This window comes from Notechis scutatus, chromosome 1, assembly GCF_049901735.1.
Source record: "Notechis scutatus isolate UNSWTSFEM ecotype Mainland chromosome 1, rNotScu1.2, whole genome shotgun sequence".
NCBI lineage: Eukaryota > Metazoa > Chordata > Lepidosauria > Squamata > Elapidae > Notechis > Notechis scutatus.
The window spans coordinates 45,108,428-45,127,716 of record NC_142009.1 but is presented as its reverse complement, the minus strand read 5'-3'; the positions used below and the strand labels follow the sequence as shown (position 1 = coordinate 45,127,716).

Sequence of the window (19,289 nt, the reverse complement as noted above, 5' to 3'; positions counted from 1 at the left end):
GTCTAAAAGTGATAATGGACCTAATCCCCAATCATACTAGTGACAAGCACAAGTGGTTTCAACTTAGTCGGAATCGGACTGGAAAATATACAGATTATTACATCTGGCATGACTGTGCTCATGTCAATGGGATCACCACTCCTCCAAATAACTGGGTGAGTATAAAGTTTTGATAGCCTGGCAATCATATGCGAAGTAATATTCAGGTGCTGTAACAGGTCTAGATTTGGCAATGCGTTGGGTTCAAATATCAGCTTCAAATGCAGATCTTACACATGGGGTGTCTTCACCCTCCATTTCAGATTTTTCAAATTCTGTTGGAGCCCCGATTTGTGAAGAAAATCAGGATAGCATGGTTTTCAATGAAGCGACGTAATTAAATTAGTAATTAGAAAACAAACCAGTTTGCTGTGTAATCTAGATCAGGGGGGTCTCCAAACTTGGCAACTTTTAAGACTTGTGGACTTCAACTCCCAGAATTGGAATTGGAATTCTGGGAGTTGAAGTCCACAAGTCTTAAAGTTGTCAAGTTTGGAGACCTCTGTTGTAGATACCAGGCTAGAAACCAAAATGCAGTGTGTTCTAGACCCGTATTAGGCACAAAGCCAGCTACCTGACCTTGGCCCAGTTACTCTGTCTCAGCCCTAGGAAGGGGACAATGTCAAATCAGTTCAGAAAAACTTTGGCAAGAAAACTGCAGGAACTTGTCCAGGCAATTGCCCAGGAGTCAAGATTGCACCAGCACCCCACACACGAAAGATCCCTGCGGATGATAACAGCTTTGATTAAGTAGTTAAAAAATAAGCTTGTTATAAATACAGGAAGAACAAATTCAGGAACAAGATGCGCAACAGTACTGTTACATATTGCAATAGGCTGATATGTACTAATTACTAGGAAACATATTTTTTTAATGTCTCAGCAATAAATAAACAGTTCGCGGAAACAGTCCGTTTGCTTCTTATTAGTTCAGCTTTGCTAATTTGATCACAGTTGAAGTAAAAACACTTCTACTGATTATGTCTAAAACAGACAAAGCATCTAACTGCTTTACTGTAATATCAAATAAGACTAACCAACGGTGACACATTCAGGAGTTGCATCTTGCTCCAAGAAAATGATTATTTGGAGAAAAAGTCTACAGCTTTCAATCATTATCCATTAATAGCCCAATCATTAAGATCAAAAAGAAGTGACTTGAATTTGAACTGCCAGAGAGGTTCGTACATGCTTACAGGCAAAGAGTGCACTGCTGTGTAATGTAAGTAAGCCAGAGGGAACGGCTTATTCAGAAGACACATCTGCAGTGACATTTTAAGTCATTACAAGCATTGCTCTACAAACTTTCCAAAGAAGAAAAATGCAGAGTTCAGCTACTTTTGAAGTAATTTACCTTTCAAAAAAATGCATACAGTCACTAAGTGGTTTGCTTAGTGAAGCATTAGCATTGCTATTTTTCTTACTTTACTTGCTTTTAATACTTTTTGTGCATTTCTTGCTATGTTCCTCTCTATCTCTGTGCAAACCACTCAGCAGGCAACAACCCAGGTCTCATGACTAATTCTTTGTGAGATGCCCCTTCATCTGTGGATATCTCAGCTCCAGTGCCTTCTCATCACAGCGGTCTCCTCTCTCTGCTAGCCATGACATCAGAAGAAAACAAACCAACCCATTGTTAAATCATTCTTTTTTGCTTTCTAGAATGCTAATTTGTCAGAAAGTGGTTTCACTACTTTGAGAATGGGAAGGTCAGGAATGACAGTTTCGGAAAGCAGTGTTCCATTTTCCTATGATATTTTCTTTTACAATACTTTTTAATATCAGAGCATCCTGTAACTTGTAATGTCAGCAAAGAATAGAATAATAGAATAGAATAGAATAGTTAGAAGGGACCTTGGAGGTCTTCTAGTCCAACCCCCTGCTCAGGCAGGAAAACCTATACCAGGGGTGTCAAACTCAAGGCCCGTGGGCCGGGTCCAGCCCGCGGGGTGCTTAGATCTGGCCCCCAGGGCTAGCCTAGAAATAGCAAAGGACTGGCCCACGGTGCTTCTGCCAGTGAAAATGGGACATCGGGGGTGCACATGGTCCCCCCATGGCCCATTTTAGGTGGCAGAGTGCGGCAGGAGGCATCTATCCTATCTTCCGCCCCATCTGCCAGCCCTCAGAGGATAACTACAACGCTGATCCAGGGGTGGGATGCAAATTTCTTAGCAACCGGTTCTGTGGGTGTGGCCTAATTTGTGGGTGTGGCTTGGTGGTCATGTGACTGGCTGGGCATGGCTTGTATGTAAATATTATAAATATTTAGGTAAATATTGATTTTTTTAATAAAAAAGAGCAACTTTTACCCAAAAGCAGGCAAAGCAGGCAGGCAGATTGAGTTGCTCACAGAATCACTGATTCACTTACAGATCTATCTATCTGCAATCGGCTACCTGAGTCTGTCACAAAAAATTTGCTTGCAAGCAAACTCATAAAATCTGTTACCAATCAAACTCATAAAATTAACTCACAACACACCATGTATGTAAATGTTGATTTTTTTATATAAAAAAGAGCAACTTTTTCCTCAAAGCAGGCAGGCAAATTGAGTTGCTCACAGAATCACAGATTCAGTCAGAGATCTATCTATCTGCAATCGGCTACCTGAGTCTGCACTGAAAAGGAGAAGCTTCAGTCCTAAGGAAGGTTCGGCTCTGCTTTTAGATTAGCTAGAAAGCAAGAAATCTAAGGATTTCCTGCTTTCTAGCTAATCTAAATCTCCTGGCAGAGCAGAACAGCTGATGGTTGGGAAACAAAAAGGAAAAATAGCAACTTACCAAAGCAGGCAGGTTGGATGGCTTGCATGCCAGGTAAGGAGTGAGTGGGCGGGGCAGGGAGGGGCCAGCCAGTCGAGCGATTTGCCAGTTCTCCGAACTGCAGACAATCATAACACGTGTGTGTGCAATGTTTGCAAGAAATCATCAGCTGTGCTGCCAGGACAGCTGACAAGCACTGTGCTCCGGTGCGCAGCGTTTGAAAATCCTCTTGTTTCCTGCTTTTTCAACCTCAGTTATGCTGCGCAAAGCAGCTGAGGAGGGAAAAGCAGGGAATAAAAGACAGCGTAGAGCCCGGACAGGCGGGTGAGCCAAACACCAAACTGGTTCGTTGTCAGCTGTTCTTCGCAGCTACTGGTTCTATAGAACTGGGCCGAACCGGTAGCATCCCACCTCTGTGCTGATCCAACCCTCGAAGAAATACAGTTTAACACCCCTGCCCTATACCATTTCAGACAAATGCTTGTCTAATCTTTTCTTTAAACTTCCAGTGTTGGAGCATCCATAACTTCTGGAGGCAAGTTGTTCCACTGATTAATTGTTCTGTCAGGAAATTTCTCCTTAGTTCTAGGTTGCTTCTCTCCTTGATTAGTTTCCATCCATTTCTTCTTGTCCTGCCTTCAGGTGCTTTGGAGAATAAGCTGACCCCCTCTTCTTTATGGCAACCCCTTAGATATTGGAACATTGCTATCATGTCTCGCCTACACCATTTTTCATTAAACTAGACATATCCAATTCCAACAACCATTCTTTACAGTTTTAGCTTCCAGCCTCCTAATAATAAATCTATATCATTTTTGTAGATCAGTTTAAACCCACAAATGAATCCATTTCATTTTTCTGATGTTTACACTGTGGTGTCCAATTTGGCTATTATTTGCTTTTTTATTTCCATGATAGTCATTTATCTTGAGCCAGAAAAAGTTATCAGTACTTAACTCAGTGTGGACCTCTTCCTCTTCTTAGCATTTAAGCAAATTTCACCATGTGATTTGTGTATTTATAGTTGTTATGTATTAATAATTTATGTATCATCTTAATTAACATGACAAAATGGACAGCATTGTAATAGAATTAAAGCAATTATGATGTAAATAGAATAGAATAGAATAAAATTCTTATAAGTATCTATCTCATGTATTCAAAACTATATTTATTCTTATACCTATATCTTGTAAGCGATTGACAAATCAAATACTAAAATACTAGAATTCTTTATTGGTCAAGTGAGATTGGACACACAAGGAATTTGTCTTGGTACAAATGCTCTCGCTGTACATAAAAGAAAAGATACATTCATCAAGAGACCACAATCATCAGGTACGACACTTAATAATAGTCATAGGTTACAATAAGCAATCAAATCATACCAGGAAACAGTCAAAAATCATTAGGATACAAGCAACAAAGTTACAGACATACAGTCATAAGTGGGAGGAGATGGGTGAAAGGAAGGATGGGAGGATTAATAGTAATAGTCATGCAGACTTAGTAAATAGTTTGACAGTGTTAAGGGAATTATTTGTTTAGCAGGCGTTCGGGGAAAAATTGTCCTTGTGTCTAGTTGTTCTGGTGCTCTATAGCGTCATTTTGGGGGTAGGAGTTGAAACAGTTTATGTCCAGGATGTGAGTGGTTAGTAAATATTTTCACAGCCTCGTTTTGACTTGTGCAGTATACAGGTCCTCAGTGGAAGGCAGGTTGATAGTAATTGTTTTTTCTGCAGTCCTAATTACTCTCTGAAGTCTGTGTCTGTCTTGTTGGATGTCTTTTCTTTTTTTTTTGAAAACAATTTTATTAGTTTTTAAAAACAAACAAAACAAACAAAACATAAAAACATCAGCTTTCTTTCTTAAATATATACAAACAGTGTGTCGGTTGGTTTACCAGTTTTTGTGCATTCATTTCGTAGTCTCAATTACAGTTACGTTACATAATAACACATATTATCAATCAAAAATTGTATATCCTAGTATCACTATTAAACAATCATTTGACTATAATTTTATTCATTCATACTTTACGAGATAACTATAATTTACTTAGTTTATTTTATAACAAATCATATAGTCATACCAAATCTATCCTAAAAACATTTTATAGATATGATATCAAATAACAAAGAAAAGAAAAAATATCTTTTTATATATTCATTATTATCTAAAATTCTAAATATTCTATTATATTTTATCATCCAATCATTGATAGAAAAGGTCCCAAATTTTATAGAATTGCTTATCCTCTTGTTCTCTAATTTCAAATGTCAATCTACTCATTTCAGCACATTCCAATATTTTCTTAATAATTTCTTCATGCTATGGTATTTTCTCATTTTTCCAATTTTTAGCAAATACAATCCTAGCCGCTGTTAATACATTTACAATCAGATATTTCAAGTCTTTACTGTATGTATCAGGTAAGATTCCCAATAAAAAGATCTCTGGTTTCAAATCTATGTGTTTCTTTGTCATTTTTTCCAACCACATGCGAATTTTAGTCCAGTATTTTCTAGCGTCCTCACAAGTCCACCACATATGGTAATATGAGCCAGGTATCTGATGACATTTCCAGCATTTTTCAGATTTATTCTTGAACATTCTTGCTATTCTTGTCAGGGAAAAGTGCCACCTGTAAAACATCTTATACAAATTTTCTTTATAAGCTATTGACATTGTCATTTTATAATTTTGAGACCACAATTTTTGCCATTTCTCTAAATCAATCCCATATCCAAAATTCTTCCCCCAAGCAATCATAGTTTCTTTAACTTGTTCTTCCTCTAGTTTAATTCCCAGTAAATAACCGTATAATTTTTTAATCACCTTTTCATCAGTACCTGTCAAAATCTTATCTAGATCAGTCAGTTTATCATAAAATCCCTCTGTTTTAGAATCTTCATCATACCTTGAATGCATTTGCGCATATGAAAACCAATTCATCTTTATACCTTGTTCCTCTAGTTTTTGCATAGATTTAAGTTCACCCTTTTCATTCAGTATTTCACCATATCTAACTGTTTGTTCCTTCTTATAAATTATAGGATAGGAAAATGCTTCAATGGTCGATAACCAAACTGGAATTTTCAAATAACATTGTCTTTTGATCTTCTCCCAATTTAGCCACAAAGACTCCCGTATATAATGTCTTCTAAAATAACCCTGTGTTTTAGTTCCCTTATACCATAAAAAGGCATGCCAACCCAACAGCAAATCATGACCTTCTAATGTCAACAATCTGGTCTTTCTTAATGTTATCCATTCCTTGGCCCACATCAAATTTGCAGCTTGATAGTACAACTCCCAATTAGGCAAACCAAAACCTCCTCTAATTCTAGCATCTTGAAAAAGTTTTAGCTTTATTCTCGCTTTCTTACCTTGCCATATATACTTCAACACAATTTTATTTAAGTCTTCAAAATAGTCTTTTCCGAGCCTAATTGGTTGTTTGAAACAAATATAAGATTCTGGGTAAGATATTCATCTTGATTGTTGAGATTCTCCCTATTAATGACAATTGTAGATTTTCCCATTTCTTCAAATCTAAGGCTATCTGTTGTTTAAGTTTAATATAATTATTCTCTTTTAATGTACTACATCTTGATGTCAAATATATCCCCAGATACTTGACCTTGTTCGTGACTTGAATTTTCAATAGGTCTGCCAGTTCTTCTCTTTGTCTTAGTAACATATTCTTTGTCAAAATCTTTGTTTTATCTTTATTTATTTTCAGACCAGCCACCTCACCATATGCCTCTATCTTTTCCAATAGTTTTGGAGCTGTTTCTAAAGGGTCTTCCAAAATAAAGGCTAAATCATCCGCAAAGGCTTGCAGTTTAAATTCTTCCTTTTTAATTTTCATTCCTTTTATGCTTTTATCATCTCTAATATTTCTATTCAACACTTCCAAAGTCAATACAAATAGCAAAGGTGATAGGGGGCATCCTTGTCTTGTACCTTTTCTTATATTAATAAAATCTGTGAATTCTCCCTCTATCATTACCTTCGCCATTTGCTTATGATATATGGCTTCTATTGCTTGAATAAATTTTCTGGCAAAGCCCATCTGTTCCAATAGTAATAACATAAATCTCGAGTTCACATTATCAAATGCCTTTTGGGCATCTAGGAATATCAAAGCCATTTGCTTTTCAGGATGTGCCTCATAATATTCCAAAGTATCCAGGATTACTCTCATATTGTCTTTAATTTGTCTCTTTGGCAGAAATCCATTTTGATCTGGATGAATAAAATTATTTAGATATTTTTTAAGTCTTTCTGCTAAGATTGAAGCAAAGATTTTATAGTCTGCATTTAGTAAGGAAATAGGTCTATAGTTCTTAATTTGCAGTGGATCAGCCTCTTCTTTTGGAATAAGTGTAATATAAGCCTCTGACCATGTTTTAGGTATCATCTTCTTTGACATAGCTTCATTCATGACTTCTAGCAATGGAATGCTCAATGATTCTTGTAGCGTCTTGTTGGATGTCTTGTTGGTTGAATGAATCCAAGAAGAGAAAAAATGCCAAATAGTGAGGAGGCATACCTATCCCCTTTCCATGGAGGAATCTTTGAAGTCAGCAAAACGGTAGGAAGCAATTGAGGTACATACCTACCTCAGTACATTGACACTGCACTTGGTTAGATATGGTGGAACCTCTGGTCACAACCATAATTCATTCCATAACTTTAGAGATTTCTTTGTCTTCTAATGTTTTGTCTTCAGGAATTTCTGGGTCAGAGGTCGTGTTTACATATGAATACCTACACAAATATGATTTCTAACAGGATGTTCCTTTAAGCATGTGGACATTGGAATTGTGGTTCAAGAAGTGGGTGCTCTCATGTTTAATCTTTAAGAAGAAGGAGGAGGAAGACTCTGTATGATAGGAGTCTGTCCACTTCTCTCATGTGTCTTTATGACTTAAAATTATATGCTTTAATGATTGACTTTTGTTAATTTCCTCATAGGAAGCTTTTTTTAAAAAATAATAATTGCATTTTTAATGAATTTTTAATTCATTGCCAATTTTCTCATTCACCTGGAGGAGGGCATGGCAAGTGAAGTTCCTGCTGTAATTTCCTCCCAGGGGACACAGGATCTTGTATTTCTTTGTCTCGGTGTTAAATCAGGAGCCAAGGCCAAGGCCTTGAGACTGGAGAATGATTGCCTGGTGACATGGGTACATTTTTTAAAAAAATTTATTGGTTTTTAAAAACAAACATAAACAAACAAAACATAAAAACATCAAGCTATCTTCCATGGGTGTACATACAGTGTGCCGGTTGGTTTACAAATTGTTTTGTGCTTCCATTTCGTAGTCTTCAATTACAATTACATTACATATAATCTCATATTGTCAATCAAAAATTAAATACTTTAGTATCATTATTAATCAATCATTTGACTATACTTTTATTCATTCATGTTTTACAAGATAACCATAATTTACTTAGATCTTATAACAGTTCATGTTACCATCCCAAATCTATCCTAAAATCATTTTGTAGATATAATAAGAAAGAAGTACATCTTTGTATATTTATTATTTTCTAAAAGTCTACATAATTCATTACCGTACTTTATTGTCTAACCATTGATAGAAAAGATCCCAAATTTTATAAAATTGTTTATCCTCTTGTTCTCTAATTTCAAATGTCAATCTACTCATTTCAGCACATTCCAATATTTTCTTAATGATTTCCTCCTGCGATGGTATTTTCTCATTTTTCCAGTTTTTAGCAACTACAATCGTAGCCGCTGTTAATACATTTACAATCAGGTATTTCAAGTCTTTACTATATATTTCAGGTAAAATTCCCAATAAAAATATCTCTGGTTTCAAGTCTATATGTTTTTTTGCCATTTTTTCCAACCACATGTGGATTTTAGTCCAGTATTTTTTAGCATCTGCACAAGTCCACCACATATGGTAATATGAGCCAGGTGTCTGATGACATTTCCAACATTTTTCGGATTTATTCTTGAACATTCTTGCTATTCTTGTCGGGGGAAAATGCCACCTGTAAAACATCTTATACAAATTTTCTTTATATGCTGTTGACATTGTCATTTTATAATTTTGAGACCACAATTTTTGCCATTTCTCTAAATCAATCCCATATCCAAAATTCTTCCCCCAAGCAATCATAGTTTCTTTAACTTGTTCTTCTTCTAGTTTAATTTCTAATAAATATCCATACAAATTTTTAATCACCTTTTCATCAGTACCTGTCAAAATCTTATCTAAGTCAGTCAGTTTATCATAGAAACCTTCTGTTTTAGAATCTTTATCATACCTTGAATGTATTTGCGCATATGAAAACCAATTCATCTTTATACCTTGTTCCTCTAGTTTTTGCATAGATTTAAGTTCACCCTTTTCATTCAATATTTCACCATATCTAACTGTTTGTTCCTTTTTGTATATTATAGGATACGAAAATGCTTCAATAGTCGATAACCAGACTGGAATTTTCAAATAACATTGTCTTTTAATCTTCTCCCAGTTTAACCACAGAGACTCCCGTATATAATGTCTTCTAAAATACCCCTGTGTTTTAGTTCCTTTGTACCATAAAAAAGCATGCCACCCCAACAACAAATCATGTCCTTCTAATGTCAACAATCTAGTATTTCTTAGTGTTATCCATTCCTTAACCCACATCAGATTTGTAGCTTGGTAGTACAACTCCCAATTGGGCAAACCAAATCCTCCTCTAATTCTAGCATCTTGCAAAAGTTTTAACTTTATTCTCGCTTTCTTACCTTGCCATATATATTTCAACACAATTTTATTTAAATCTTCAAAGTAGTCTTTTCCGAGCCTAACTGGAATTGTTTGAAACAAATATAAAATTCTGGGTAATATATTCATCTTGATTGTTGAAATTCTCCCTATTAGTGACAGTTGTAAGTTTTCCCATTTCGTAAAATCTAGCGCTATCTGCTGTTTAAGTTTAATATAATTATTCTCTTTTAATGTACTACATCTCTTGCTGTCAAATATATCCCCAAGTACTTGATCTTATTTGTGACCTGAATTTTCAATAGGTCTGCCAGTTCTTCCTTTTGTCTTAATAACATATTCTTTGTCAAAATCTTTGTCTTATCTTTATTTATTTTCAAACCAGCCACCTTGCCATATGTCTCTATCTTTTCTATCAATTTTGATGCTGTTTCTAAAGGGTCTTCTAAGATGAAAACCAGATCATCCGCAAATGCTTGCAGCTTACATTCTTCCTTTTTGATTTTCATTCCTTTTATATTCTTTTCATCTCTAATATTTCTGTTTAACACTTCCAAAGTTAACACAAACAACAAAGGTGATAGTGGGCACCCTTGTCTTGTTCCTTTTCTTATATTAATAGAGTCTGTCAGTTCTCCCTCTATCATTACCTTTGCCGTTTGCTTCTATTGCTTGAATAAATTTTCTAGCAAAACCCATCTGTTCCAACAGTAATAACATGAATCACCAATTCACATTATCAAATGCCTTCTGTGCATCTAGAAATATCAGAGCCATTTGTTTTTCAGGATGTGCCTCGTAGTATTCAAAGGTGTCCAAAATTGCTCTCATATTGTCTTTAATTTGTCTCTTTGGCAGAAATCCATTTTGATCAGGATGGATAAGATTATTTAAATATTTTTTAAGTCTTTCTGCCAATATTGAAGCAAAGATTTTATAATCTGCATTTAGTAGAGAAATGGGTCTATAGTTCTTAATTTGTAATGGGTCGGCCTCCTCTTTTGGAATAAGTGTAATGTAGGCTTCTGACCATGATTTAGGTATCTTCTTCTTTAAAATAACTTCATTCATAACTTCTAGCAATGGAAGATTCAACGATTCTTGTAATGTTTTATAAAATTCTGCCGGAAGTCCATCTGGGCCTGGTGCCTCAGTTAACTCCATCATCGTTATATTGCTTTCTAACATTTTATCAGTCTCTTTATGTATCTGAGGTAAATTAGCATTCTGTAAGTACTGCTTAACTCTTTCCTCATCAATATTCTCTTGCATATATAATTTCCCATAGAAGTCTCGAATGATTTCCTTCTTCTCTTTGCTACCATGGCAAACTTGGCGTTGGTCATCTATTAATTGCAATATTTTCCTTGATTCTTTCTCCTTTCTCAATTTGTATGCTAACCATCTACCTGGTTTGTTTGCGTCTTCAAAGTAGTTCTGTTTAGCACCTCTAATTTTCTGTGCTAATTCTTCTTTTTATATTTGACCCATTTTGTGTTTAATTATATCCATTTTTAGCTTGATGTCCTTTTTCTGTGGCATTTTCTGTAGCTCTTTTTCAAGTCTTTTATGCTCATCCTCTAGGGCCTTAGAGGCTAGCCTTTTCATAGTATTCCTTTTCCTTGTATAGTCTATTATCAAGCCTCTAACATATGCTTTCTTTGTATCCCATACATTCTGAATTGATGTATCTTCTTTTTTGTTTTCTCTAAAGAAAAAAGCCAATTCTTTCTCCATCCACTGTGTGAAGTCTTTTTCCTTTAAAATAGTATTATTTAACGTCCATCTAGATCTTCTTTTTTGTCCTTTCCATTTAATTGTCATTGGATTGTGATCTGCCCAAGTACTTGTTTCAATATTTATTTCTTGAATGTTAGATATTAATTCTGTTGACATCCATATCAAATCTATTCTGGACCATGATAAGTGTCTATTTGAATAGAAGGTGTATTGTTTAGTTTTAGCATTTCTTTCTCTCCATGTATCTTTTAAGTTTATTTCATCTACCATTTAAAAAAAAGATTTAGGGAGAGTCTTTCTGTTTTGGTTTATTGTTTTCTGTGCTGTATGGTCCAATTTATTGTCTACAATTCCATTAAAATCTCCCATCATAACTATATTAGCATAGTCCAGTTCAATTATTTTCATATGTAATTTTTTGTAGAATTCTTCTTGTTTGTCATTTGGAGCAAAGATTGCAATCAGGAGTGTTTTCGTATTATTGTCCATTATTTCCACCATTAGTATTCTTCCATCATCATCGGTATAGATCAATTTTGCTGGGGCGGCCTCTTTAATAACCACTCCTCTTTTCTTACATTGGGTCAAGGAAGTAAATATTTTCTCTAATTTTGGCTGTACCAACAATTGTTCATATTGTTTTTTAATATGTTCTTCTTTTAGGCAAATTATATCAAATTTTAATTTATCTAATTTATGAAAGGTTTTCCTTCTTTTAATGGCTGAGTTAAGTCCATTTATATTAATTGTAATCAATTTTTTCTCTTCCATGGTTATATTTTATAGTTAGGTTTAGCAGCTCTCGTAGATCTTAGTTCACATTGTTCTTTGGCTTCCACCTTTCCACCTACTGCACCTTCTTCTTTTTCAGTCGTCATTTGGCAGTCCTCTTGGAATTCAATTAGTGAGATCTCTTTTTCTGTCTCTTCCTCTTTCCTTCCAAAAAATTCTGTATAAAATAATTCCGCTTTCTCAACTGATTTAATTCTATGTCTCTGTTCTTGCCATGTGAACATTAAATCTTCTGGAATCAGCCATCTATAATTCACCTCTTTTTTAAGTAGCATTTTAGTCAGGAATCGGTATTCTCTTCTCATCTCTCTCTCTTCTGGGTATTTGTTTCAAGACCACAATCTCCTTGTCTTTGTATTTCAATGTTTTCTCTTTTGCCACTTGCAATATTTGCGTTTTAATGGCTTTCTTTGTAAATCTAATGTGAACTTCTCTTGGTAAGCTATTTCTCATCGCATATCTTGTGAAAACTCAATAAACCTCATCTATTCCGTCCATCATCTTCTCTTGAGTTATTTCCAAAGCTTCAGCCAGTATTTCTATCATTATCTCAGCTAGGTTTTGTCCTTTTTCTTCCTCTACGTTTTGAAATCTAAGATAGAATTCTGATCTATCCATCTTCCATCTCAACATACCGCTTTTATCTTGTTCAACCACCGTTAATCTATTATCAATATCTCCAATCTTCTTGTCTCTTTGTTTATCTTCTTCTTCAATCTTTTGGAATCTCTCATCATACTTCAACATCATTTGTTGGATGTTCTCCACTTTTTCATCGGTTTTCCCTGTTCTTTGTTCAATGTTCTCTGTTCTTTGTTCAATGTTCTCTGTTCTTTGTTCAGTGTTCTCTGTTCTTTGTTCAATGTTCTCTATTCTCTTTTCAATATTCTCTGATCTTGATTGAATATTTTGAATTCCTTGTATAATCATCTGCAGAGTCACTTTTTCTTGTTCTTTTTCTTGCTTTAACATTGTCTGTATTGAATGTTGTCCTCCAGATGGTGGTGAGGAAGAAGTAGAAGTTGAAGAACCAGGAGCTGTAAATTTCCTACTCATTTTAAGCAATTCAAAATCTTCAGGTTCTTCTAAACCTTAATCCAATTGTGAAGTAACCAATTATAGTTCAAAATAAAAATAGTAGAAAAAAGAAGCCCAATAATAATAATAATAATAAAGGGAGGACAAAATTTCTTCAGGTTCTTGTATACCTTAATCCAATCAATAGTTAGATAAAGAAAAAGACTTAAGAAAAAAAGAATAAAGAAAAAAAAAGGAAAAATTCTTCAGGTTCTTCAACACCTTAATCCAATTAAAAGGTCTCAAATAGAAAAAAGTGCATAAGAATAAACCAGAAAGGTAGATGAAACAACAGAAATACCAAGAAAGGGGGGGGGAAAGGCTTTTAAGGCTTTCCCTTTAAAATAAAAAGCAAACGTAGAGATTGGACTTCCAAAAAAAGAAAAGAAAAACAAAGACAAGCTCCAACAAAGCCAAAAACCCAAATAGTTATTACAAAAAAAAAAAAAAGATTAAAAAAAATACAATAAAGCTGGTGAGGAGGGATAGCACAACTTAGGAAAAGTAAAAAGGGCACACTGCACTTTGTTTAATTATCCAAGGCTCTTATTATAACTCTCTTCTCCAAAAATTATCACCTTTTTTCCCTCTACGTTTCAACACCAGACTCCAGCTGTTGATAGAAACCCAGAAGAGCACCTGCAATAACACTCTCCCATGCTCTTCCCTCTATCTTATCAAATAGCAATGTCCTTGAAAAAGAGTCTCAGTTCTTTCTTTCTCAGCTTTGTCTGGTCACAGGGAAATAGAATATTTTCAAGCCTCTAGTTGGCAGTGTTACAAAGTTTCTTTGCTCTCACTTTCCCCCTCCTTTTCCGAGCAGGATATAATAAGAATTAATAAAAAAGAAAAAGAAATTTAAAAAAATGAAATAACTAAAGGGAGCCTCTAGCCTAAAATATTACAAAATCAAAAAGAAGAAGAAAAAAATAGATATAAACGAAAAAACCAGTCCAGTTTCAAAATACAAGATCATATATAGAAGATCCAGCAATGAGAAAAACAAAACAAAACATTACTTTGACATTCCTGTTTAAAATCGCCGCTTAATCACTTCTGTCAAAACTTTTACAGATTCTTTCTTTTCCTTAGGGTGTCCTTTCAGATCTTAGAATAAAAAAAAAAAGTTCTCACCAAACCGGCACACTCTCTCTTTCTGCTCTCTTTCGTTTCGGAGCTGTCCCAACTTCAGCAGATTTAATGGCTGTCTCTTTGCCGCTGGCAAGAAGAGCCTCTCCTGGATCTACCAGGGACTTTGCGGTATCCCTGGGATCGACAGGATGCGCTCTTCACTTTCACCATCTCTTCGGGATGGTTTAGATCCGATAGGACCGTCCAGGAGCAAAGATATCAGCAGCGATCTCAGACCTCCAAGATCGCATGCTGTATCGTCGTCATGCCAGCTCCGCCCCGACATGGGTACATTTCTTAGAAGTAGATGAGATACTCCTAGATTTAAAAAAAGAATCACCAATAGTTTCCAAACTATAAGCCCAACTTCCCCAGTTCAAAATCTACCACTATTTCATAAAGAAAAATGGCCAATGCTCCATACATGAGGTTATTGTTCATAATTATATGATAGCCTCACAGTAAAATCAAAAAGGCATAAACATAAATAACACACTGAAACATAAAAAATACTGTATATTCAGTGTAGATAGCTATGATAATAAAAAAGCTGAAAGAGAAGTGTCAGTTTTTAGCATTTTAAAAATGCTTATTCTGTGATAATCTGTCCCGTATACAATAAAAACAGACTCTATTTTTTATGAGTCAAGAACCATCACCATTTGATGTAGTTTTTTTCATTGCTATGTGAAATAAGTTTGCTGTAAAGATGACTGTTTAAAGAAAAGCAAACCCATTCTTTCTTTTTATATTTGGATATTCAAGGTTTCATGGGAATCAGGTGAAATAATGGGTTAAAAATATATTATATTTCTTATGCAATCAGGTGAGCGTCGTGGGAAATTCCAGTTGGCAGTATGATATTGTGAGGAACCAATGTTATTTTCATCAGTTTGGAAACGAATGGCCGGATTTAAATTTTCGTAATCCTAATGTTCAGGAAGAAATGCGTGTAAGTATCAATATTATTTTTATTGTTAAGATTTTTATATGGTTTCCCATCAAACAATACTATTTGGAAGGGTGAGGAGGAAGGCAGCTAAAAACCATCCCAAAGCTTTGGTGTTCTTTTCTCAATAGGTTAACTACCACTAACTGCTTCAGAAGAAGCTTAGTGCTTTCTGAATTAGAATCTTTGCTTGTAGATGTTTCATTATCTGACTAGGTAACATTACTGGATGCAAGTTATTGGGTATAATGTAAATTTGCAAGCAAACAATCAAGATTTGCGAGCACCAAGCACTCCATAAAGTAAGATGGATCAAAGAAGTCCCACAAAGGTTCTTCTTTGACAAGAATCTAAGGTCTCAAGCAAGACCCAAAGGAGATGCAACCTAGTTCTAGCCATTCGAGAACATTAAGTATTGAACGAGGGGCATGTTTGATAGTTTTTAGGAATTTTAATTGGATGTTTTCAAATCTGGATATGTCTTTATGCACAAGCACAAGTGAGTATACCATATAGGATCAAACTCAGATCTTTAGATTTTTAGCTGCTTCAATCCACTTGCTGCAAGGATGTAGCTGCTGCCATTTGACATATGTATTTGGTAATCTCAAGGGACACTTCTTCTTGAGCTCTTGTGTTAAACTCATTTGCTTAATGAATCTAACAGTAGAAGATTGAAAATGAACACCTAGATCAGGGCTGTCAAACTCCCGGCCCACAGGTCCGATACGTCATATGCTGGCCACACCTACGCCTGGTTTAGCAAAGTGGGGGGGAAGTCCTGATACATCATGTGATGTTGCCATGATGATGTGAGTTTGACACCGCTGTCCTAGATGCTTAAAGGTTTTAACAGGCTCAGTAAGTCTCTCATTAATTGAAGATTTAAAGCAGTTTTTTGAGAATGCTACAGAATTTGTTATATACTACATAATTTTAAGTTGTTCCCTAGAGAGCAATAAGGTGATAAAGCTTTAGAAGATTGTTTAATGCCCTTTTAGGTGTGTGTGTGTGGGGGGGGGCAGGGTTCAGTTAAATTGCCATTGAGATTGTCCTTTACTTAAAAGATGGTTGTGCCATGATGGAGATTTATTATCAATTTATGTGTAAGGTTTAAAGCAGAGGTGGTATTGAGCAGGTTCTGACCAGTTCCGGAGAACCAGTAGCAGAAATGTTGAGTAGTTCGGAGAACCGGCAAATGCCACCTCTGACTGGAAATTTTATAGTATCCTTCCCCTGCCATGCCCACCAAGCCACGCCCACAGAACCAGTAGTAAAAACATTTGAATCCCACCACTAGTTTAAGGGTTTCCTTATCCAGTCATGTCTGACTCAAGGGGATGGTGTTCATCTCTGATTTTCAGCCGAGGGAGCTTGCATTGCCTAAGAGACATTTTTGTCCTCATGTAGCCAGTATGAAAATACGGAATACTGTAAGCTTCCCACTGAAGCAGTACCTATTTATCTACTCGCCTTTGCATGTTTTTGAACTGCTAAGTTGGCAGGAGCCGGGGCGAGTAACGGGAGCTCACCCTGTGGCGCAGTGCTCAGGTTTCGAACCTGGGCTGTCAGCTTTCCAGCCAACAAGCTCAGCATCTTTAACTGCTGAGCCATCTTGCTCCCTTTCAGTTTAAAGAGACAACAATCCATCAATTTAATTAGTTTCCTCCAGAGTCTTCCATGTAGTATGGAATCAAAGGCCAGCCTAAAATCAATGAAATCAGCATAAAGGACACCTTTTGATAGACTGAAGTATTTCACTGCTGGATGTTGTTAAATTATAAATTGATCCATCGTTGAATGTTCAGTGATAAATCTAACCTGCTCAGGGACAAGATGTTCTCTGCATGCAATTCAATAGGTACATAGCCGCATGAGTTTGGAAAAAGAAATGATTGCTTTCAGGGTGGAAGAGCATGTCTCTATATACCAGTGTAGAGGAACAATGATGAGAGACAGGTATGTCTCCATCTCCTGCTTGCAATTAACCCTGAAGCATCTTGTTGGTCATTGGGAGAAAAAAAAATGATGGGCTATGATGGGCCTAGGCCCAATTTAGCAAGGCTGTTGATTCAAACAGAGGTATTATTTATGGGCTCTCTCTATTACAAAGAGTCTGTTTTGATGCTAATTTTCCAAAAGCAGAAACTGCTTCCCTGAAACCTAAAGTAGTGTACTCCAGGAAAGCTAGTTTCACATGTACTTTTCTAGTAGAATAGAGTTTAAAATCAGAAAGGACCAATGAGTGAAATAAAAGCCATTTTGGCATAGGACTTAAAGGCCATTTGGAGACTGGGAGTTCCAGTCCTGCCTTAGACATGAAGCCAGCTGGGTGACTTTAGGCCAATCACTTTCTCTAATCCCTAGGAAAAAGGCATCCCTAGGAAAAAGAAAATTTTGTCATGAAAACTGCGCAAGCTTGTCCAGGAAGTTGCCAAGAATCAGTACTGGCTCAAAATGCAGACAAAAAGCCTGTGAAATAGATGTTCTTAAGTCTCAGCTCAGCACAGTGGCCAATACAGAATGTTGTACAAAATGTGCCAAGAAGCACTGAGGGTTGTTCTCTAAATCTAAGAAAAGAACGAGAACACAAATGAAAGAAAGCTAAAAATGGCAACATTGGATGTTTAGAACAGAATGAGATTATTTCCTTGTTGCAAGCATGACAATGTGGAAATAAGCAAAACCACGAATTCTTCTTTTGCTTTTTATTTAGGATATTATTCAGTTTTGGCTTGGCAAAGGAGTTGATGGATTTAGCATCAGTACCGTTAAATTCCTCTTAGAAGCAACACACCTGAGGGATGAGCCACAAGTGAATAAAAGTCTCCCACCGGTAACAGCTTTTCAGCTTTGTCTTTCTATAAGGAATATATACTTAGATTGTCTTGAATTTGCTGGGTGCCATATAATTCTTTATCAGTTGTTAGGTTTTTGTCAATGTAATACAGTGACTTGCAATATATTAAGAGTGACTGGAATGTGTTTGGGGGAACAAATGTGCAAATCATCAACTCTGTCATCCAGGTCATGATGGTCTCAAAGGTGGTTTTTTTTCAAAAGGCAATTGGACCCCCCACTGATCTGCCCAAAATCCCTCACTGCCGTGCACATAATTTGGCCTACCAGCCCCCCCCCCAATAGCCCCATTGCCCCCCCCCCATGCTCCCTGAACCTGCTGTAAAAGACAAGTGGCCCTGATAGTGATTTGTCTATTTGGGCTTTCAGTTTTAAAAGTGCTCATAATATAAGACTCTCTGAGCTTTGGGAATTGAAAAAAAAAAAAAAAGTGTGGGGTATGTGCCAAATCTACCTTGTGAGCACTTATTTATTTATTTATTTATTTATTTATTTTTATTTATTTATTTGATTTGCCAATTGTTTACAAGATAATAAGTATAAGTGTATACATAGTTGTGAATACATGAAATGGGTACATATAAGAAAAATAAAAGAATAGAGAAACAATAGGACAGGGACGGTAGGCACGTTGGTGCGCTTATGCACGCCCCTACAGACCTCTTAGGAAAGGGGTGAGGTCAATAGTAGACAGTCTAAGGTTAAAGTTTTTGGGGTTTGGGGAAGAAACTACAATATTATATTAATATAATACAATATTTAATAATATAATACAATATTTTAATATTTAATAATATAATACAATATTTTAATAGTCTTCTTTAAGACTATTAAAACTGAAAGAGGAATAATTACAATATCCCACTGTTTTGTCAGGAAAACATCACGGCTTATGCTGAACTGTATCATGATTACACCACGACCCAAGTCGGCTTGCATGATATAGTCCGCAGTTTTCGGCACACCATGAATAAGTTCAGCAGTGAACCTGGTAGATACAGGTAACCTTATTCATTTTTTTTATCTATTAGTGTGACTTTATTTATCTTGCATTATTCAAAACTGTAATGTTCCCAAGTGTGAAATCTCCCCCCAAGCAAACTGAACAGACAAGCAGCCACACAAGTATGTGAGAATTTCTGTTTCTTATAGAAAAGCTAAGAAACAAAACAGAATACCAGT

At 35.8% G+C, this 19,289-nt stretch overlaps 1 protein-coding gene across 1 annotated transcript in view; it reads left to right on the top strand.

Annotated features, from left to right (window-relative positions):
- SLC3A1 (solute carrier family 3 member 1) overlaps positions 1-19,289 on the top strand; it is a 33,115-nt gene that overhangs the window by 3,109 nt on the left and 10,717 nt on the right. The window contains exons 3-6 of the mRNA XM_026683511.2: positions 1-155; positions 15,126-15,251; positions 17,965-18,084; positions 18,984-19,108. Of these exons, the coding sequence (XP_026539296.2) occupies positions 1-155; positions 15,126-15,251; positions 17,965-18,084; positions 18,984-19,108 (526 nt within the window). The remainder of the gene's footprint in view (positions 156-15,125; positions 15,252-17,964; positions 18,085-18,983; positions 19,109-19,289) is intronic.